The sequence below is a fragment of the Aptenodytes patagonicus genome, chromosome 9 (assembly GCF_965638725.1).
Source record: "Aptenodytes patagonicus chromosome 9, bAptPat1.pri.cur, whole genome shotgun sequence".
Classification (NCBI taxonomy): Eukaryota; Metazoa; Chordata; class Aves; order Sphenisciformes; family Spheniscidae; genus Aptenodytes; species Aptenodytes patagonicus.
In genome coordinates, this window is record NC_134957.1 from 3,961,291 (window position 1) to 3,984,564 (window position 23,274).

Sequence of the window (23,274 nt, forward strand, 5' to 3'; positions counted from 1 at the left end):
TTGTCCTGGTCTCCATATTAATCATGTTAAATTAGAGACTGCAGCCACGAGCACTGCTGGCTGTGATGGAGACGGAGCATTGCCCTCCCCAGACGAGCTTGGGGGATGTCCCCTGAGTGCAGACAGCGTGGGACACCCCAGTGTCTGGTCTGAGAGGGTGGGAGAAACCTCGCTGGGAGGTGTCTGCCCCGTGCCCAGGGTGGGTGCTGGCACCGAGGCACGGGGAAGGGGAGGTGGCATCCCAGGGAAGGGGAGGTGGCATCCCAGGGAAGGGGAGGTGGCATCCCAGGGAAGGCTGTCCTGTGCTGGGCTGACTCAAATGGGCTTAATTTGGTTTCCAACTTCAAGGGAAGGGAATAATCCCAGAGGAAAGGAGGTTTACCTCTGATCGGTGCTGCTTCGTCTTGTATCTCCTTCCATGGAAAAACTCCAGGGGTGCACGGGGAAACAGCATGGCCTTTGGGAACCGCACCCTGTGATGCCTGGCGTGGGCAGCTCGTGCACGGGCTTTACCACACTGCAGGCACGTCCCCAAAGGCAGAATCTCGGTGACGAGGGCCTCCTCCCTCCTGCCCGGTGAGATGTGCCCCCAAGACCACCTCTCCCCCCACACCACCTGCAAAAGGGCTGTTGATGCCCACATGGTGTCCGTGCACCCACCCACAAGCACGGCCCCGCGGCCCCCAGCCTGGAGGTCCCTCCTGGCAGCGCTGCCCGGTGCTGGGATGCAGGGGAGGCTGGTGATGGAGACGCCCTGAGCCAGGGCAGGATTTTAATAGCTGCTATTTCAGACATCAGTATGAGCGCTAAGGTGCCTCTCCCAATTTCATTGCCACTACATCCAGCAAGAAGCTAATCGGATCATCTGCCACTGCTTATTTTAAAATCAAAATGCATGTAAGAAGGTTATATTTGCTCCAAAGAAATTAAATAAAAACAACGCTGTGAGAATTTTTTTTTTTCCTCTAGAATTATAGCAGAGGTGTCTTTGGACAGAATTGCATATTCTCATATTAATTTATTTAACAAGTTTTTAATCTTTAAATATAGATTTAACACATTTTTTTACAGGTACATATACAATATAGTTCATTTAAACTTGCAGTCAGAGAAAATTCTCTATGTAATTTATAATAACATATACATGAAGAGCCTAGTTCAACAGCATACTTAAGGTAACATACCATGTCGTGTGCAAAGTTTCAAATGTTAAAAATCTCAGACTGTACATTCAGATTTGCAGAACTTATCAACCTCATAAATTAATAAAAGCTTAGATTTAAAACTATGGAAGACAAAAAAGATTAAAACCATTTAATATGCAATGTGTGCTATGTTTGAGAAAAATATTTACAGTTGTACCTTAAAATGTGTACTGTTACCACAAGAATTGTTACCACCATAAACACCCCCGACAGTAACTTAAGAGACTCCTACTTTTCCACCTAGCAAGTGCATTGTGACCAATTTTTAAGTAGATGGAAATAGCCCTCAATGACTTAAAACCTCTCTGCTACGATTGCCAGTGGCTGAAGAATACTGGGGTCTTTCTAGGTCTTGCAGAGTTGCTCAGTTCAGACTCAGCTAGTCACGTTTTTGAGGGCGTACGGGGGTTACCCACAATGCTGGCCACCTGAACTGGAGAAATGCCCACCACTGCGTGCCAGCGTGGCAGGGAACCCCCCAGGCAACCAGAGCCATCAAGTAGTTCAACAAATCCTCCATACAAAAATGGTCACCAAAAAAACCCCCACCCCAGTATGTTTTAACTTAACGACTTGGGACTGTGTCTAAGAATCCATGGTTCACAAATCAAAGTCAGATCATAAAGGTCCCCCTTTAGTCCACGGTATAAAACATTTCATTTTGACGGGACAGAGCAAATTCACTACCGCATGCATACTACTAACCCTGTTCTCAACACAGTCAGGTGCTCTTTGCACACATCTGCTTAGAAGTCAAACCACCTGTACCTATGTTCTACAAAAGCAAAACTAGACAAAGAAACACAAAATTAAATTATGAGTGTTCAATATTCTTTTTTCTTTCTCAAAAATTCAATAGATACATCATTGTTAAAGATGCTGAAAAGTACAGTCTTACCACAAGAACATCCTTAGTGCAAACATGGACATTTAACTCTGATTTATGGCACGTGTTCCAAAAGTACATACATTTAATGTAAACTTCAACACTTGCTAGATACAGGTTTCAGCCTTGGGACACTTTGGGACCCTAAGTGATTGGTGACAACCCTGAGTTGTCAGTTTGACCTGATCCAAACCTCACTGAAATCAACGGGACTGACTGCAATGGGCTGGAGTCAGACCCTAAGTGCAAAAAGAGGATCTTTAGCGTTATTGCATCTTCGCATGTGAGTCAGCCAGATGATGCTCTTACAGAACATTACATTCACATAGCTGAAGTAGATATTTAAGAAAAATCCATTCATAAAATCAATTAAGCAGGACATACAGCTTCTTTGTTTTTGTTTGTTTGTTTTACCAAAACTCAACTCTCTTGTTTGCAACTTCAACAGTTGTCAGCTAATAAGTAGGTAAAGCCTTCAACCTGCAGAGGAAATTCCAAGCATCTAAACAAAGTGTCAGGAAACTGTCGTGTACTTCTCTGATGAAACATGATGGATGTCATGGAAAAACAGCAGGTAAAATTAATAAAATACTGTAACTTTCCATAGGAGAAAAAAAAGAAAGAGCAGAGAATGGCTTCCTTTATGACTATGAGAAGCTGCTTAGGACCCCAGTCCCGTTCAGTGCAGATGAAGCTGTGGAGGTCTGTGAATGTGATGAATAGTACAGGACAACTCCAACTATTGTGCTATTTCTCTGTAACACTTAGTTGAAAGCTTCCAAAGAGCATCGAAAATAGGATGCTACTAGTTCACCCTCAATTCAAGGGGAACTAAACTTTCTCGTGTTACACAGGGCAGCATCTATAAAGTAATGAAGATTGATGTTAATATTAAAGCATCTTATTCCAAGAAATACACTGTTCCCTGTAATCATGTAACATTTGTATAACATAAAAAAAGTAAGTGCACTCCTGCAGTTCTCCCTAAAAGCTGAACTCCCACTAGCTTCAGCGAGAGTCTTGTCTAAGGCAGGACCGCAGGGTTTGACGCATTTCCATCACCTATCACTTGATTATCACAGCGCGGCCAGCCAGCCCGTATCTTCTCTAGACTCCTTATTTTGTCAGGCTCAAAATGTTTTTTTACAGTGTTACAAAATAGCTGTTCTGTGAAGCTGGCTGGCATCACAGGTTGTACAAGGAGACCCCGCTTTACATTTCAAAGGCCAAAAAGAAATCAACTTTACCTTTAATGGCCCCTGCATAAATACAAAAGCCTGTGGCTGCAATCATTAAAGTGCATGAGTAATAGTGCAAACAGCTGTGCTGCATCTGCAAAACTACAAGTGGCATTTTAAACAGAACTTAGACAAAACTTGCACATTTCAGCTAAAATGTTTGCGCCAGCCTGCAAGAGCTCGAGAGTTCAGCCACGTACAATACTCTTATCGGGCAGATTCAAACCATGTGGCCTAGGGAGCCACATAAAGGGTTGCCTCAAGCTCACGACAGTCGAGAGGACAATCCCCACCGCCCTGGCCAGCAGGAGCAGAGGACATGCAAGCTCGGTCCTTCGGGCACTATCAGCGGGGGAAACCTTCACTCAGCTTTATTGAATGAAGAGCACACACAGGGCATCCCCTTAAGGCTTAGAAGAGATAATTTGGCAAGTGGGGTGTTAAAACAAACTAGGAGAGGATCTGGCATGTGGAACAGGAGCCTCTGTCCTCCTTAAACCAAGCGGGTGCGTGCACCTGCCCTGGCACAGAGCATCCTTCCACGCCTGCTCTGAATGCTCCTTGCCTTTGGGATCAAGTCGAATTCTGCCATAAAACTTCTTTTGCTGTTTAAAAGAACTTGGAAGTTGTAGCAATATTCCTTTTATATATATCATCTAATAAGGAAAGGCATTTATCACTGCTTCCATTTTTCAGTTGAATCCCTTTTTTATTCAGGCTACTCTATTTCATGCTCCCTCTAACAGAAATCAGTCTCACGCAACCTCCACGCAGTGAGTGGAAATCGGAAACTTGCCCTTCTCTCTGCCCAGCTTTTAAAGGTCAGGTGAAAAAAGCTGAAAATGCTTTGGCCCCATTTTGCTCTGATGTGACAATTCAGGAGCGAATAACGTGTTTCCTTTTGCTTGTATCTGTTTATCACTGCTGAGAGAAAAGAAGAGCAGGGACAGAGCTTAACCTCGATGAGAGGGCAGGCTGCGGTGCTGCTGCCACTGAAGTGAAAACAAGTCACACATCCTCTTTGGGTTACGGCAAGGACCTCACTTCTGCTGTCCCTGCTCTCCATTTGCCATGAAGTGGGTGCTGCGGCACAGCTGAGAGGCGAGATGCCTTTTCCTTCACTGACAGACACCGTCAGTGCTGTAAATCATGATCTTTGGCATGTTAGCAACCAGGGGACTTGCAGAAATGTTTTGTCTCCTGCCCCGCTGTGGAAGAGGAGTTGGGATTGTAATGCTGCGGCCCTCACCTTCCCCGAGATGTGCGTCTTGCACAAGGAAAATGAAGAGGTAATCTTGCATCTCCTTGTTAATGCATATAAAAGTCAAGTCAGTTGACCAGGCAGTGCCTGGCCGCTTTATCAAGGCAGCTAAAACTAGCAACACACAGGTAAATCTGAGCAGTAGCTATTTTCTGAATATTGCTTTTTCTGAGCAGAGTTCTCTCCAAATCTTTTCCATTTTGAGATCTGTGTGTTATCACCTGCGATATAAAACTATTTCTATAGCACACACATAAAAAAAATCCACCATGGATTTACACAGGAGAGAATAGATCTATTCAGAAGAAAGCAGCAAGGACTAATCTCAGAAATTATAGCTACAGGCACACCAGAGGGAAAACTGGTTTTCAAACTGACCTCCAAGGCAGCCATCTTCCTCCCAAAAAGCCTCCTGGCTTATATCCAGGCCAAGATTTACAGAAAGTTTAACAAGGTTTCCCCCCCACACACCCCTTTGTAAAAGAAGATGTGGAGCAAAATCCTTGCTTTATCAACAGTTACATGGCATTGCCAATAGTAACCATTCATCTATAAGGAAAATTACCTATGCAGCCACGTGAGGAAAGGAAGAAAAATCATCTGTGGAGTCATTTGGATGTTGCAAGTTCAGCTTTGCACATAGGCTCTCCCTCGGAGGCTGGGTGCGGGAGGATGGTGGATTTGCAAAGTTGGCAATGGTAGTGGAGTGGGGCATTGACCAAATACACATCTGATAGCTTAAAATGGGCAGAAAAAAGTTCCCTGTAACTTCGTTATGAATTGTACTGGCCCAACACTGGAACAATTAGCAGGAGGGGAGAGGAACGGCTTGTAAGCGTGCAGGTATCAGCCATCCTGCGGTGGGAGGTTTTTGTTACGGCCACAGTGTAAATCTAAGAAAAAAATGTTAAGGTAAGGGAACCATTTCCTCTATTCAGCTAAAGGCTTTGCACTGAAAAAAAACCAAACAAACAAACCCCAAATCCCAGATTTGTATGAAGTCTGGTTATTGAATTTTGTGATTGGAGATATATTTTTATTTATTGTGGGGACCTGGAGCTGAGCAATAACAGAGGCACTACACCCTGCGAAGGGCCAGGACCGCCTCTCCCCCAGCTCTGAAGCGACTCCAGCACGCTTAAGCTCTTGGGGACCCCACAACATGTTAAACAAGTTTGCCCTGCTTACATGCAAAACAGCTTTTCAGCACAAGCAGCTAATAATATGTGAGGCTTATGGTGCTCCCTCCTGCCCCTACTTTGCTCTACAAGCTTGGCGGCCTAATTCTCCCTCTGCTATACTGGAGCAAGAGCTCCATCTTCTGAAGCAGCAGAAAAAAGCCCAATCCAGACTGCATCCCCCAGCAGTCAGTGGTACAAAGTCACCTGCAGTATAAAACGACCAGTCCACAGAGGAAAGGGAATTGCTAAATGCAAAGGTACTGTTTGAAAATCAGTTTTCAGAGTGCAAGTACATTATGGCTATAAGGACACATCACTGAAAAGCTCTAGGAATAGCTCTAGGAAATAGCAAGAAAACATCCTACACCATCCTACAACATTGCCTGAAGTGCATGTAAAATTAGAATCATGCCTAGAGACTGCGTACATGATCAGCAATAGCGAGAGAGAACAGAGTTAATCTTAACAGGGAAAACAGAGCCTCGGTGCTGCGACTAGACCCTGGCAAGACGACTGCAAAGCGTCCGGGCAGTGGTGAGAGACTTACGGGAGGAGCTTCCTGTGGTTTCACCTTGCGAAATTCTCTTTAGTTTGTACTCAGCAACTTTGTAAACCAGCCTGGAGCTGTGAGTCCCTAGGCTTTGGGGGATACGACCACTGACAAAGCAAACCAGTGTTCAAAGTTTGCCGGGACCCTATTTTCAGGATGCATTTATGGCTGGAGAAACCTCCTGCACAGGCTGTGGTCCAGGACCCGGCGAGATGTGATAACCAGACTTGCTGAGAAGACAACACATGGTGCCCCAGGGTGGAAGCACACCAAGGGGAGTCCTCTCAGCTGTGCTGCTAGTCCGCGACAAGCTACCCCTTACGTAAAGTCAGAAAACCTCCAACCTGTGAAATTTCACTGCCCGGCAACAAAGGGGATAAAAAAATACCTTCCTGTATAGGAAGGATTTCACTGAAATATACTGGAAAACCATCAAGAGCTGACTGGAATTTTAAGCGTTTCAGAAGACTTCCTTCATGTTCATTGAAACAATAGATTTTAACAAAAAGGAAGTATTTAAAAAGAAATCTACTTGCAAAATTTGCTACATATGGCCATAACTGGTGGATTCCTTTTTTTTTTTTTTTTTAACGGACTAAATCTATGTGGGTTTCCTGAGCTGCTCCCATCGCAAACCCTGGTCTCCCGTTTCCAGTGGACAGCATGGTGATGAGGCAACACACGGAATGGTGATGCTGCGTACACGGCAAGGGTGACAGGCTGCTCTTAAGGCATTTTCTTGTGTCATCTGTTATGCTTCCCTACCTATGTCTACTATGTACATTTACGGCTAGAAAATGAGAAATATGATTTTTGAGACTAGAAGCCTTCTGCCAAAACCTGGTAACCTGTTTATTACAAACTTTTTTCTAACGATGGATTAACAAGCAGGCAGCAGTGAGGGCAAGAGTGAGGCTGCAGAAATGAAGTATTGCCTTTAGAGTGCGGGGGGTCAGGCCACGACGTCTTTTGCAGCAGGAGGAGATTTTGCCTAGGTACCTCCTATTCACACGGGGTTTGAGCTACAGCAGCGAGTAGGCAAAACAGTCACGGGAATCCCTGATCAGACTCCATCTCTTCTCCCCAATCTTCTACCCAGTGCTCTTGCAAAGAAATCTACGTTTTTAAAAGCTTTGTTTTAATTTACTAGTGCCTAAAGTCACAGAAACGTCTTAAGGTGTTAGCAAACAAAAAAAGCTTAATTTACTACTTTTGCAGGCTTTTTGGAGTAGCTGCTTTCTTTTTTTCCTGCAGAGGCATACGCAGCCAGATTTAGTACATCAAGTGTAATGCAAATGGCTTAAAAGACCTGATTGGAGTTATGAAATATTTCTGCTAGGCGTGCTATATGATACCTGCGACTTTGGCATTCCGAAATCTGCAGTCACCGACTACTATCTGCAGACTGTGGACAGGAATCCAGCCTTCTTTTCTTCTGTTTAGGTTTTTCACCAACCTTTGAACGACAACGGTATTAGTAAAAGAAACAAACCAACCCAGAAGCAGCTTGATATGGGCACACTCTACACAACTGCTGGGGCAACCAACAATTTGTTCAAACCAGGGAAGCATTTTAACAGGAGCTGGGCATGCATTTAAAGTATTATTCCCACCTAAGTTTAGGAACCTAATTAGAAAACCCAAATTGGGAGCACAACTGCCTTGGGCCCCTTTCTAGTCAATGGAGAGGAACAGGACTCTCCAGAGCACGAGTTATCCTGCCCAAGACCTGCATCACTCTCCAGAGGTGCCAGTTTACCTCCATTGACTACCGATAGAGCCAAGGGGAATTGCTTTCCTCAATCCTCTGCTACCAAGCTAGACTGGTAGGATGAATTTAGTCAGCATACTATAAGTAAATTCAAGCCAAGATGTAGGCAGCTGGAAATACTCATGCTCATAAATGACATTTCTCCATCTCACTCATGCAGTGAAATCTGCTCTAAGAAGTAAGTTTGGTGTGAGAAATCTTTGCCTGGCACTGGCTGAAACTGCCATGAGAGGTGGTGGGCATTCAGCCATACTGAGATGCTTTACATCTTGCTTTTGCTAACAACAAACTGAATTTCCCTTGAAGCACAAGGGCTGTAGACGTCAGCCAGGAATCCTCCATGAGGCATTTGTGTCTGTGCCTTTACGGGCTGGTGCCTGCACAAATCTGACTCAGGTTCCTGCTAATATCACCCTTCCCACATCCCGAACAAGACATTAGCGCGCTGTGCTCTATCCTACTGAGACCCCGGGCTGGCTGACGAGAGCTAGTCAGAAATCAATCTGGAAAGGAAAGACAGCCAGAAATCTCAGCCAAATTGCTGCAAAAATCAGAAGAGGGCACACTGCCCTCCGAGACAAGGAGACTAATGGTTCGGCAGGCAGGAGGCTGGGTATGGTGATTTCCCAGGCAATGCTCCCAGCCATAAGGAGAGAACCAGCTGTGAAGTGTTACCTTGCGAGCCACAGCTTTAAATACAACAGAAAGCTGGTCCGCAGTCATGAACCAGTTAACACTCATACAGCTGTTTGAGGGAGGAAAATGTCTTGCAATTACTCAATATTGCTATTAATAAGCCTGGAGGAACAAAGCCAACAGCTGAGCTGGGGTGGGCAAGGAGCTCTCTCTTGAAGCATCATCTGAAGTGGGAAGAGCATGGCAAGAGGGGCTGTGAAGATGTTGGTAAAACACAGCTCACCCAGACACCCGTGGCAAGGGAAGTCCCGAGATGTTTTCCCAGGCCAAGCCAGCGCATATGGCCTCTAGTCTTGGCAAGGGAATGAATTCTCCCACTTTCTGGAATAGTCTAAAACTTAATCAGAACCTGCAATGAGTGTATCGCCAGGCAAGCGATGTCACATGGGACTGCCTTGCGGGCTCTGAGAGGTAAGGCAAAGTAATCCTAAAATACCTACCACTGTCCCTCACCATCTTCATGCAAAAGCTGAATTTCATCCCCATTTTTCACCAGAAGGTCCTCTGATCCTCTCCTCTTGCAGTCTGCAAGGGCTTTATATTTTCCTGGAGACTGTGGTAGTAAGAAAAAATTATCTTATTTACCTACATTTCATATCACGCAGCTGTTATTTCTGACTGCCGCAGGGAACGTGACAGAGCCCTATCAGCTACCTTAATTAAAATTATTTCAAGAAACTGTGGCTGAGACATCTCCTCATTCCCCAAAACTGAGATATGGAAAAATCTGAGAGACACGGACAAGATACATCCATTATCCAGTGAAGCAAAACAAAGCAAGATGACCAAAACCGGCAGCACCCCGAGCTTTGGAACTATTGCATCTCTGTACTAACCAGCTGGTTCCCATCCTCTTCCTCGGTGTCCGAGCAGTTGGAGAGGTACTGGTTACCCGACCACTCCTCCAGCCCCTCGCAGATTTCCAGGGACTGTGACATTCCCGGCCAGCCTGCAAGACAGCGTGCAGCTCAGGTTGGGGGTACCCCAGCACCCACAAAGCATGCCCCGAAGGAAGGGGAAGGGTCCGTACTTCTATGGGGCTTGTTCTGCGGGGACAGGAGCCCACTGTCCAGCATCACCGGGCTGGTGCGCTCCGAGTCATTCTCTTCTGAGCTTATGGAGGCTCTCTGCTGCTTTCTGAATGATAAAAAAAAAGAAATCAATCTTAGTTTTACATTATGAATGAACACAAACTCCACAAGGTTTTGTAAAACAGGGTCAGAAATAATAATGGTACTTTTTAATGGATGTTTCTATAAAAGTAAAGGACTCGGTGACTGGTTTTAATTTTGGGGGAAGGGGAAATAAAATTGCTACAGTATCTCTTTCCCTGAATTTGAGCACCACCTTTGATCTTTGTCTCCATTTGCAGAGGAGTTGCAGCTCAGGCTGTGCTGCCGGGCGAGCGCTCGAGGGTGCCCCTTACAGACCCTCTCCCCAGACCACCGCCACCGAAGGACCAACTGCAGCACATCCCTCCTGCCACCCACCCGGAGGTCTCGGACAGAAATGGGGTGAGGGGAATAGCACAGAGCCAGGGTACGGCCAGAAGGCACTGGGGGCCCAGCGATGGGGGGGTACCGGCAAGAGCCTCCGGTCCAGCTCCTGGGACTCACCCATCACTCAGCTGGGAAGAGAGCGGGAGCTGGTCCGTGCATGAGCCGGGCTGCTGCTTCTCCACTGCGGGGAGGTCAAACACCAGCTTAAAATCCATTTTTTTATTAGTAACTGTCACACTTGAAGCATTATTTTGGAAGTTAGACCTTTTGTACAATCCTAATGATTTCTGTTTAGAGAAAAACAACCTAGGGACTCTTGCAAAGCACAGACTTCGTTATGATTAAGATGGTATGTTAGCACAAATCCAATAGTGAGCATGCCACTGAAGAGTCTAATATGCTTAAAACTAGGTATCTGCTATGTATCTTGTTGAATTAAGCCTATAACAACAAATGTGAAATAATCCCCAAGGTAATGGGGAAGAAAAAAAAAAATAGTACTTCCGTAATTCATTTTCACATAAGCACCTGGCCTTTACTGCTCTAAATTATATATTTCCCTGTAACTTAAGACCTCACTCCAGTATTTTGCTACTAGGCTTCTTCTGAAAATCAATTCTCTGGTGAGAATTAGTGGATTTGAAGATTAGCGATGTGAAAATAGGAAAGGTTCTGCTGCAGAGTGAATGCCACAGAGAAATTGGTCAAATATACCTTTTATAAGCTCCTGCTGCTTGAACAAAATTTTTCTTATTTCATTCAACCATGCCATCTTCAGATCTACTGTTTGGGCCTGGAAGAAGAGGAAATTGTCTGAATTTTGAATTAAGAATCATCCATTATAATGCATGAATAAAATCTTACTTTTCTATGCTGTAATTATCTGAAATCCCCTTTTATCCAAAGCCACCGCTAAATTTTAAACATTCTTGATCTTTTAAAATTGATGATCCCCACTACATCCAGGCAAAACACAGTGGAAATTGTGGAGCCACCACTACAATGCAAGGAGTGCAGGCAAAAGCACACGTATGCATGCATCTCATCTCTTTTACAAACCTAAAGGGCCAAATCTGCCTTTTGAATATATGTATACTTGGCTACATACATCTGCTTTACGAATTTAAGTAAGTAAGTTGGCTACTGTGTCGTAGCACGGAGAAAAAAAGCTAGGTAGAAAACTAATTTAAAAAAAAAATCAATCAACAATATTTTCACAACGGGTTTTCCTGTGAACACCCTGTTAAGCAAACATTTCACCATCAAAAATTTCTACTCAAAATGCTACAAAAGGAAAAGAAAAAAAATCAGGAAGAAATCAGGTCAGTCGGGCTACTATTTTGTAGATGAGTCAAAAGACTACTGGAAATAGCACCGCGGAGGCTTAGCCTTTGCTCTGGGAGCAGTTCTGACACCTAATTGTAGAGGAGCACATGTGGCCCGTGTCAATTAAAGCATGAGGCCCATTTCCCAGCTCGATTCACATAAGCTATCAAGCACAGTAAAACTACTGGTCTATATGAGATTTCATCTGGAATAAAAGGCCCTATTTCCAAGGAGCAATTCCGTCTCCTCTCTAAGATGACTTTTACAGTTCTGGACGGGACACCAAGGACCGGCCACTGGGACAGCGCTGCGAACGCTGACATGGGCAGAGAGGAAGAAGAAATGCAAGTTATATGTCTGATAATCCCGTAAAGATCAATGGGAGACATTTCCTTAACACTGTTATGAGGATGTACAAATATCCAGATTTTTTGAAGCTACAAACCTGCACGACGTAGACCTCTTCTCGCCCACTATACCAGATTTCAAATTTCCGATGATCTCCTTTCACGTTCTCAGTTATTCCAACTGCATTCATCTGCAAATCCAAAAGAACCAAAAAAATCTTTCCCTGTTCCCTATGAATCCAGACATTTCGCAGCATGTTAAACAAACCTGTTTTCACCCAGTTTAACACATTTCATCAACTTTAATTTCAGTAGCAACTGAAAGTCATTATCTGACTTATCCCCTCTGACTTTCCACCAGCTTGCTGTATTTGTAAAAGCTTTCTGAAACCAATCAATGGACCTTAGGGGACTTTTCATTCAGGAATCAGTGGAACTAACTGAAAAGTCATCTCGTACCTCTTTCTGTATGAAATTTCTCAGATGAGACTTATGAAGCTTTATAAATGCATGGCACGTTATTTTTCTACATACGTTATTTCTGCCATATTATCCTTTACTTGCTCACTGAATTCTGTGTTTCATTCTTTCAGCGATCTTTCAAACCCATCTGTGAAGCCCTTAGCTCCTTCAGGAATTTCAGTTCAACATTTTTCAGTCCCTGACCATCCCTGTAGTTGAGACATCACCCCAAGGTTTCCAAAAGAAGGGTTAATGTTTGGATACACAGCCTGAGCTGCCGTAAACCTGGCTTTCAGGAAGGACGCAGACTCCAGGCTAGATGTGGCTGCTGTACCTAGGTACCTGTTATCACAGACCACTTTTGGTAAGTTGGATGGAAACGCCAAAGGCACAAATAATTCAGGATCTGCGCAACGTGACCCACCTGAATGAGCAGCTCAAACCGTGATTAGAGACCAAAAAACTCTTCAGCTACAGCAGACCTCTGACCCACCTGCTGAACACGCCATAAAGCTGAAAAGTGCTTTAATACCCGATATCGCATAAACCATCTTCTCACTTAAAGCACAGTTTGCTAGCGATTGATTGCTGATTAATGGATGGTCAAAAATAGCTAAAGTATCCCACTTACATGTTTTGAAACAGATCTAATAATGGTATCATCTGTCACAAATTACTCACATAGACTGGATTAGATAAATCCATTATAAATACAAATAAGGCTTTAGAAAGAACATCTGTTTAACGTTGCTGTTCCTCTTTGTTAATACGTGCATCCTCAGAGCTTTTTGTCTGAAAGACTATGAGGAGTTACAGATTAGGTCACCTGGGCACACCTTCTCTTCCTAGTTACTTTTTCAAATGTCGGCACCCATTTTCAGCGACTACGAACTGAGCCTCAGGAAATAGGAAGCAAGTTGCTAATTAGCTTTCCTCGTTTCTTCACTGGCATAAACCGCAGAGCTCTTCTGAACTTTTGAGAAAGCGTTTGCCTCCAGATGCAGAAAGGCCCATCACTGAAGAGCAGCCAGTGCTTCCCAGTCTCCCTCTTTGCCTCGCATCCCTCTCTCAACCCGGTCCTGTACGGTCACGTTTGACAAAAGCCGAGAGATCTGCGCTGAATAGGACTGAGCTCGCGAGAAGGTGATCAAAGCCAGCGACCATTTGCACATTCGCAGTTTTACACACATCCACTGGTATTTAAAGATGCATAGGTTAAAATCTGCAGCGTAGTCCTGAACATTCTGAAAAATTTTATCCTGTGCAGTATAGTGCCACGATGCCTTAGAAAGCTGGATCAGGCTCCACTCTGATTTTATGAAAACTTAGAAAACTTACAACTTAAAAAAAAAAAAAAATTTCCTGAAAGGTGTTGAAAGGGCAGCCTGGAGAGCACCTCATCCACTCGCTGCAGCTTCCAGTTCCGTGCATCTTGTTTAGCATGGTAATTTATACGGAGGCTCCTACAAAACTGCCCAGGCATCGAGATATTAGAAATTTTAGATGATCTAGTATGAGGATGCGAAGGAAACTGCCAGGAATAGACGTATTTAAGGTCTGTTCATTCACGTTAGCGGATTTCGAAATTCTATGTCCTCCCCCTGGCCAGGATTTACTGTCCCCCAGCTGTTGGTTCACTGCAATGCAGACCGAGGTGGGTTAGCGTAAAGCTCTGGGATGGCGTTCACCTGCATCACCTTCCACGGTGGTAAGAGGCAGACTGATTTACTTGGCATTGCAGTGAGCTGTGAGCCTGCATCCTCTAAGTTACTGAATCGCAGCTGAAGAGGTATTTACCACTGGATATTTTATGTAGTATGTAAAATATTATCCTGAGGGGTTCTTTTGTTTGTTTTGCAGACGTCCAGTTACACAGCTTCTACCCAACAGCTTGCTTTAATTCTGAATCCCCAGAAAACATTCTTGCAAGGAAAAATAATTTCCTGATACTATCATGAATCAAACAAAAGTCAAACTCCAGAAACATGATTTCGCCCTCAGGACAGCAATTCTGAAAACATATGTGTGCGGATGTAATCCTGCAGCATCCATGGATTCTCTAACCCCAACCTCTCAGCGTGACAACACAAACAACTGCAAAATGAGCCCTCTCGAGGCAAAGAAAAACCCTGGCTACATTGCCTGGACTCCTGAACACGAGATTTTCTCCTCCGAGCAGGCTTTCCCCGAGCCACCTCTTCAGTTCTTTCAAAAGCACGTATGGTAAAACAAGTACTACAGGGAAAACAAGCTCTCCAGAAAGAAAATGATGCTGCTTGGGAAAAACATTTAAGTACCTGAACATATGGCCTGGGATTTGGTTTTAATACACAATTTGTAACATGCACGGGAGCTGAACAGACTTATCTACTTTTACATGGCTTTCCGAATACTCGCGGCATCTCTCTCTCCCGACCCCGCTGAGATCTGCAGCACCCCTGCAGCACCTGGGCCTGAAGGCTCTGCCTCCAAGAGCCCATTTTTTTCCATTCTAAGATATACCCATATTCGGTTTTTATTTATCAAGAAAAAACAAGGCAGGGTACTGAGACAAAATGCTGATGTTAGAAGTGCTCATCACACGTAGTAGGCCAGAAGGTCTCTTTTAGAGGAGCGGTTTGGGATTTTTATTGATAATAGTTGGCATTTATAGGCTTGGGACAGTTGTTTATGTCCCTCATACTTTGCCATAGGCTACTCTCTTCATCTGATAATTGTACTTTTAGCTGCAGTTAGAGCCTGCCAAAGAAGAAAGGCAATGAGAGAGGAAGAAGAGTTATCTCCACATCCTCCTGGCTGGGAAACAGGGCTCAGGAGCAACCAGGCTCCTCCAGGCTGTGCACCAGACAGACCCCAGCCCAAGGGACCTCCCTGGGGACCAGGGGCGTGAGGAGCCCCCTTGCTCTCCCAGCTGGACTGGGGAAGATGTAAAGGGCCTCCCCATTTTCAGGCCCTCGCCCCGCTCCTGGAAAGTGGACTAGGGGAGGAGGGAAGGCACGTTCTCATCCCTGGGACTTGCCCGTAGCACCGTTTCCCTGGCAGATGCCATCACATACGTGACTCTGAGTCCATGGGCTCTCCCAGCTGCTGCTTCAGCTATGGGGGTCCTCACAGCTTATTACAAGTAACAGCCTTTCATGGGCATGGCACTTCCATGTGGGGCTTTACAACCCTTAATAGCAGAAAACAAGCCACTGTGTTAGAGGAAAAATATTCTCTGGATCTGCAGAGTTACTGATTTACAGTATACATGGCAATGGCCCCAACTAAAATGTCCTTACTTTCAAAAAATGCTTAAAACTGTAAGATGAGGTTTTGTCATATCCGTCTCCGTGCTCCTCTCGCTTCTTGCAGAAGACCAAGGCTTTCTCGTACAGGAACAGATGCCTCTGCATTGGCTTGAACCGGGCAAGATCCTTCATTTTTGTTGGACCTTTTCGGTGTCCTGTCCAAACACTGAAAGATCCTTGCATCAATACTTTCCCCAGTTCGCTCAGGTCACCCTGGTGAGAGTATGACAAATAAAAAAAAAGAAAGAAAAAGACGCCAATTAAAATGTAAGGGGACTGTCCAAACAATGACAGGCGATGGGGCCAGCCCTGTTCCAAGGCACATCACCCTAAGAATAGGTCTTCCCAGAAGGATCAGATGATCTTTTTGGAGTGAAGGCATGGTGCCAGGAGGGAAGCAGAGGTCTCGGACGCAGGGCTGCAGCTAGTCTATGTGAAGGGATACCAGTCAGTAACTGGAAGAACTAGGAAGATAGGAAAACTCTCCAGCTCCTGTGGAAGTCCAGGTCAAGGGCTCTGGCTACTTCAGTGGGAGAGGGCAGATGAGATTTGAGCCTGAACTGAGGTCTTGGAGGATGGACTTCTCAAGGAGGCTAGGACTGGCACCAGCAGCTTAGAAAGCCAACCCCTCACCCTTCCCTGAAGCCCTAAGAAATCAACCACTTCAATGGCCAAGGATAAAAATCAGCCTCGGAGTATTTAGTTAAATGCTGAATGAGAAACGCTATGAAGACACTCCAGGTGAATTATAAGGTGAGCCACGAGAGAACTAAGGTGCATGCTGGAAAAATACTCTCAAAAACCACAAGGTGGCAAGTGTGGGCACTATGCGACTCGGCATATCCTTTGGATGCGGATATTTTCCAAAATCCTGAAATCAAATGGAAGACTGTCACCTGTAAGAGCTTCCTGATCCCATTCACTTTGTAGCTGTTCTAGTACAGTTTTTAGCTCATACATTCTGGGACACTATCCATTCCCAATGCATCATCTGGCCTTGTGCAAGGTCTCTCATTACCCAAATCTACTCACATCATATCCTGTTATTGAAATCTGATGCATAGAGTCATTCACTGACTTTAGCAAATCCAACATTGCAACCAGAGCTTCTTGAAGTTCCTGAACTCCATCACAGCTCGTGCTGTACTTTAGCAACTCCTGAAAATAGAAATGGAAGAGCATGTGTTTGCACTTCAACAAAGCAGACTTTTCCATCTCACCCAAAGTTTCCAATGCCCAAGAGCAACCTACACTGCCTGAGCTTCTTTTTTCATATGTCACCGGAAAAAAGACCCACTCTAAACCACAGTCAGTATGAGGAGTGGAACAGATCACTGAAGCATGGCCTGTTTTTTCTGGGTTTCCTTAGGGACGGTGTCAGGTTATAGAGAGGCATCACACTCATCTGAGTTCTTTGTGTTGTGTTTATCTGCTTGATAAGAAATGGAAAATAAGGCTCAGGTTTTCCATCAGCTGCCAATATGTCATATATGCCTTCAAATGAGGTTGCAGCAGATGATTGTCTTCAGACTGGCAGACAAAAGGAACAGATTTTATAAAATCCAGAGCCTTCAGGTCAATAAGCAGAAGACAGAGTTGGGAATTATACTACTGATATAAAATTACTTTCATTTCAGACCTCCTCTGCCCACTTACAGCTTCTTGTGTAACTCATCCCTCATTCAAGAAGCTGGAAGGTGGGGTTCAGAAGCCACCACCCCACTGCTGTTCTCACTCTGTAAAGTGGGAATAACAGCACTGCCCTGCCTCAGACGGGGGACACAAGAATAAATGCGTTAAAGATTACAGGCACTATAACAACCTGAGATGCATCACTATAATATATTTCATTCATCATACTCTTATGATCATCTCTGGTTCAGGTTTCTTAGAAGTGCTTCTGTCATTTTGCATCTCTGAACAGATTCAAACGGTCTTTCTCCCATAAAAATGGCTTCTTAAAAGCACTTGTTCCTTTTTCAGGTATGCAAATTTTCACCCTCACTGAAAGCCACTACGGAGGGCCAAGATAAACAATATGTAATCTAAGGCTTGGTCCTGATTTATAGGTAACCTCTAATTGAAAAATAAAACAAACCGGAAAACAAATCTATCTCCTGATGTCCTTTCAAAGCAGAGTATGAAATACCTTCAGAAGTAACTGGTATTTTGTCAGGCGCTGCACTGGTTTGAGCAAATAGGAATCCAGCCCGAGTTTGTGCTCTAATTTTCTTTGGCATTCCTGGAACAAAGAACTCAGATTAAGTAAGTTCTGCACCAACTATAAGTAGTTATTCCAACAGCATGACTAGTACGGTTTGATGGCTTTGAAGATTTCATGTAAAAATATCATATGGTGCCTGTAACTAAAGACATTTTATAAAACATGTAAAATAATATAATGAATGGATCTGCCTTAAACTCCTTGTGTACAAGAAACTCCCGACTGCTATTTTTGTGAGGCTTCCATGCAATGGTAAACAGAATATGCTGCAAAATCGTGGGGTGCTGAGGAGGGTGTTAGGACGAGTGAGTGTCCCAGGACAATGCCTGCCTTGGTAGGAACAAAGAGCTCACCTGGAAGAAGGTGCTTTCGGAGCACTGCCTCCACAGGGACTCCGACCGGGGCTTGTTCTGGCAGTATTTCTCATACATCTGGAAATCGTCTCGCTGTAAGGGAAGACAAAAAGCAAGTCAGACGCATGCACGCAAACCTGCTGGGCAGCCAAACTGTAAATTTGCTTTTATCTCTCCTGCTAACTGTAACATCTAAAAGTCACACAGTTTGGGTAGAAGAACCACTGCTGGGACTCACAGCGGACCATGGTGTAGTCACGACTGCTGCTTTCCCCCACCTGCTGCTGGCCACGCACTTACGCTCCCTGCCTTGCTGTTGGTATTGCGTATCAGAAGCATCTTACTCAGCTGACATAACTGAGATGCTGCAGGGTGCGACAAATCAGGAGAAACATTGGCCTTCAAGTCTGCTTTATATGTGAAAATGAGTCACCCACCCTGTCTAGGAAACAAAATCCCACTCTCTCGGGTGCTCCCAGGCAGCTTTCCAGACTGTGCAGGAAAATTCTGCAAGAGACAGGGGAAGAGACAAAATGCAGCGGTGAGCAAGGTACCCCTTGGCTATTTAATCGTTACAGGAAATTAGTCTGGTGAAAAGGGGAATAGAGGCAGCATCGTACTTGTTGTGGAAGTCGTATATCTCGGGCATGTTTCCGAAGAGGACGTCCTTCCTGTTCCTCAGCACAGGAGGCATGAGGATGAGCATGGCGGGGTTATCCATCTCAGCTCTGTAGCCCTGCGGGATGCAAAAAGGGCTCATCACTCAGTTGGTAAGGCCTTGGCTTGGCATCTCCTCAAAGGCAGATGAAAAAGGGACGTGAACAGACTTTCAATACAATCTGCTTTGTTTCAAAGTTCAACATCCTTTTTATTTCCTTATTTTTGTCCCTAAACCCCTGTCTTTCAGCCCCTGGGCATGTGGGGGTTGTGGTCCAGCCAGGGGATGGCTTGGGACGGCTCCCGTGGGGCTGGCCAGCACTGCAGAGATGCTCTCTAGTCACCAAAGGCAAATCGCAGCCGCTTTCTCCTTGCTACAGCCTGACTGCGGGAGAGGTCCCGGAGGAATACTTGTCTGAGTTGAACACAGCTGCTGCTATGACCACAGGACACAGGAGTGACAACGTGTTTGTACGGGGTATGCAGTTACACACAACCTCACGAGAACCCGTGCACGAGGTGACTTGTTACAAAGCAGAGACAGCTTGAGATCAAATACCAAAATCAATGGGCTTTTTGTTCTTGTACAAGACCCGCTGAGCATTAGGGTCTCGCTCTCCTCGATGCCTCAGGATTTCTGCCCTCTGTGGCTCCACCTGCCTCTTGAAATCACAGCCTCCCAAACTGGGGACGAACTGGAAGGGACACCACTGCCCTACAAATTGTTGGGTGGAATGAGGAAATAATGCAAAGCTCCCCTCAGTAACATCACATCACTGCACCAACGCAAAAACATTCACCAGAGATGGTAAACATCCTAACTGCAGGGTAGGGAGAAGGCATGGCCAGAGCTCAGGACCGTCGCTGCAAAGAAGGCATCAAGAAGGCCATTAGCCACAGCTCAAGCTGGCCACGCTAGTCACCAAGCATTGCACAGAACTGAGGTCCTTTTAACACGAGTAGCAAAAATGTTTGCAAAAATGTATTCAGTATGTACAGCATATCTTCTTTGGCTTTCCAAATTAATCTCTTACACTCGCTATGGTTGTATATGTATTCCTTATACTAAGCAGGCACTTTGTAGTTGATTAAGGATTCAGTAGAAGATAAGTATCTGGAAAATTAGTCATTTACATTTAACCACTGCAAGCAGGCTTCCCTCTTTAAAGGAAATACTATCTTCAGAAAACTTAAGTCTGTCTGTCCATTTTTCTCTATCTAGACTTGATATGCACAGTAATAAATCTGCATATCTGCCAACTTCTTTATCACATAGAGTGTGGTTTAACAAAAAAACCCAACCAGTGCAGGGCAATTACGTGTAACTACCTGCAGTCCAACTGATTTATAACCTGCTTTCTCCTGGGCGAGAGAAATGCAAGGGGGGAGAGCTATTTAACAACCAACTTGTTTTGGCCATCAGCAAGAGTTATTTTGGAATAAAGCAGAAGTGTCTAAAATGGCAGTATGAGAAATTATAATCTGGTTTCTAAAGAAATGTGCTTTACACGTTCACGAACTTCACAGTATTGAGACAGAATCCTCCCAAGGATAAAACATAAGCTTCTCTCTTTTGTCTCCAAAAGGTAAAAGAAATTAGGGAACAGTTAAAAATACCAGCTTTTTGTACATTTTTCCAGGCACTGATAAAACTAATTACCAGTGCTTTTGTGTACAAACAGAAGGCTTCTCCCTCATTCTAGATGAAAAGCTCATCCTGACACCAACTGCTCCTGCAGATGCCTCTGAGAAAGAAAAGCTAGGGAGAAGACTTGAAGATTTATGACTAGCTTGGGATCTGACAGTTTGGTAGAAACCTGCCCGATCACATTTTTGCTTAGACAATTTCTGCTCTTGGAAAAAGAGCACTTTGATAGAGTGGCAGGTGCCCTTTGGTACAAGTCACCGGGGAACAATAATGAGCAACCTGAAGAAGTCACTCACCGTCAAAACAGTGAAGAGTTCCTCTACGTACACTCTCTCAGTTTCTATAAGCTCATTTATGACATGGCTAGAATAAAGGAAAAAAAAAAAGTAGTATATTATTTTTACATCTGCAAAAAACCCACAGGCAATCAGTTCAACAAGCCCAAAACATAGTGCCATCTCATTAACAACCAACACAGGGATGATAAAACTGGCAAAAGCGCAAGAGATGACACGCAGGTCAGGTTGGAGGAACACATGATTGGGGCAAGGACTGGCCAGAAGTAAACATCATAAAAAACAATAAACATTGAGATTCAACAAGGCCAAGTGCCGGGTCCTGCACTTCGGTCACAACAACCCCATGCAGCACTACAGGCTTGGGGAAGAGTGGCTGGAAAGCTGCCCAGCAGAGAAGGACCTGGGGGTGTTGGTCGACAGCCGGCTGAACATGAGCCGGCAGTGTGCCCAGGCGGCCAAGAAGGCCAATGGCATCCTGGCCTGTATCAGAAATAGTGTGGCCAGTAGGAGTAGGGAAGTGATCGTGCCCCTGTACTCGGCACTGGTGAGGCCGCACCTCGAATACTGTGTTCAGTTTTGGGCCCCTCACTACAAGAAGGACGTTGAGGTGCTGGAGCGTGTCCAGAGAAGGGCAACGAGGCTGGTGAGGGGTCTGGAGAACAAGTCTTATGAGGAGCGGCTGAGGGAACTGGGGTTGTTCAGCCTGGAGAAAAGGAGGCTGAGGGGAGACCTCATCGCTCTCTACAACTCCCTGAAAGGAGGTTGTAGCGAGGTGGGGGTCGGTCTCTTCTCCCAAGTAACAAGCGATAGGACGAGAGGAAATGGCCTCAAGTTGTGCCAGGGGAGGTTTAGATTGGACGTGAGGAAAAATTTCTTTACTGAAAGAGTGGTTAAACATTGGAACAGGCTGCCCAGGGAAGTGGTTGAGTCCCCATCCCTGGAGGTATTTAAAAGACGTGTAGATGAGGTGCTTAGGGACATGGTTTAGTGGACATGGTGGTGTTGGGTCGATGGTTGGACTCGATGATCTTAGAGGTCTTTTCCAACCTTAATGATTCTATGATTCTATGATCATTTTGAGTGCTGTAAACAGGGTGAAAGCTTACCCTTTTAGTATATCTAAGTTGTCGTCACTGTCCGAAATAAAAGACTGCAAGGAATTCCGTTTTTCCTGATAGTCGTGCATTACTTCAATCTGGAAGAGAAATGGGATGCACTGGGAAGAGCCACAGGGGGTTCACTACAGAGGCAGGACGAGCCCAGTCCCTGATGTCGGCATGGGAACTCTTTGGGGAAGGATGAAATACGCTTCCTTTTAAGAAATCCTTTGTGACACAAAACTTTAAAAGGGCATAGCACATAGCCAAACATTCCCAGAAATTACTCTGCTACATAAAATCTGAAAATACTGGTAACATAATTCATTAGTGCAGAGATCAGAGAACAGTTTCCACAAGGGAAATATCTGCGGATGTGGAGTTTTCCTAATAGACATCACTGTTATGCAAAGAACAAGTTTAGGGAATAACACACAGGAAATCAATATCTGAGACTTGGAAAAACAATCCAAGAGACATCTCAGGTGCTGGACCAATCCAACTAAACCATACGGATATGAAAGGGTTTGGTTTTTTTTAAAGGGGAAAAAAAAAAAAAAGAGCATCTTCAAATCCAAAGTCTAAGTCCAATCGATTTTTAGAAGGTTTTCAGTTTTTCAGTGTATAAAAGTCATTCAGATTTCATGAATAATTTTTACCTTGCGAGAACTTGGAGTTTTTCTTGATGTTTTCTTCCCAGGGAGAGAGAGATCAAATGAAAATTTCAAACTGGAATTAAAATCCACACCTTGGGTAGAAAAAAAACATAATTACGTAATGTACATCTATAGTGAAGGAGATGGTTCAGACAGAAACTAATAAGTCACAAAGAAAAATGGGATACATTTTAAGAATGAATAATTAGTTAGCTAATACTACAAGCAAACTGACAAAATAAAGGATATTTCAAGCAACAATACTAATACCAAATAACACAAGTCACACAGATGGTCATAAAGGCCATAAAGTAAAAAGTAATCAGAAAAAACAAAATGTCCATCAAGTGAATACTGTAATCAAAACCTAACAAAGTCTGTGAAGCCTGTGCAAATGATAGAAAACAAGAAAATCAAATAAACTACCAAAAGGAACATCACCTACTGGGATACTGTTTTAAAGTCCTTTTATGAACGTAGGGCAAGATGCTCAGCTGGTATAAACTGTTTCTCCACCTTGGAAGAATTTATTGATATTGTCAGTAAATAATTACAAGTTGTAATACTTTGGGTTACAGAGGAAAATTGGAAGCTTAAAAATAAAACATCAATCTCCGCAACGAGTTAT

General features: G+C 44.4%; 1 protein-coding gene across 3 annotated transcripts in view; it reads right to left on the bottom strand.

Moving 5' to 3' along the window:
* Window positions 1-998: 998 nt before the first annotated feature.
* MCF2 (MCF.2 cell line derived transforming sequence) overlaps window positions 999-23,274 on the bottom strand; it is a 61,981-nt gene continuing 39,705 nt past the window's right edge. For 2 of the 3 annotated variants that reach the window (XM_076346968.1, XM_076346967.1), the window contains 17 exons: window positions 22,650-22,738; window positions 22,000-22,088; window positions 20,891-20,957; window positions 18,910-19,025; window positions 18,727-18,796; window positions 18,290-18,382; window positions 17,862-17,954; window positions 16,745-16,870; window positions 15,704-15,925; window positions 12,059-12,151; window positions 11,002-11,080; window positions 10,405-10,468; window positions 9,819-9,925; window positions 9,625-9,737; window positions 9,229-9,341; window positions 7,677-7,777; window positions 2,963-5,483 (listed from right to left, as the gene is read on the bottom strand). In XM_076346968.1, coding sequence (XP_076203083.1) covers window positions 5,437-5,483; window positions 7,677-7,777; window positions 9,229-9,341; window positions 9,625-9,737; window positions 9,819-9,925; window positions 10,405-10,468; window positions 11,002-11,080; window positions 12,059-12,151; window positions 15,704-15,925; window positions 16,745-16,870; window positions 17,862-17,954; window positions 18,290-18,382; window positions 18,727-18,796; window positions 18,910-19,025; window positions 20,891-20,957; window positions 22,000-22,088; window positions 22,650-22,738 — 1,682 coding nt within the window. In that variant the 3' untranslated portion in view covers window positions 2,963-5,436. The other variant, XM_076346966.1, reaches the window with a different exon arrangement.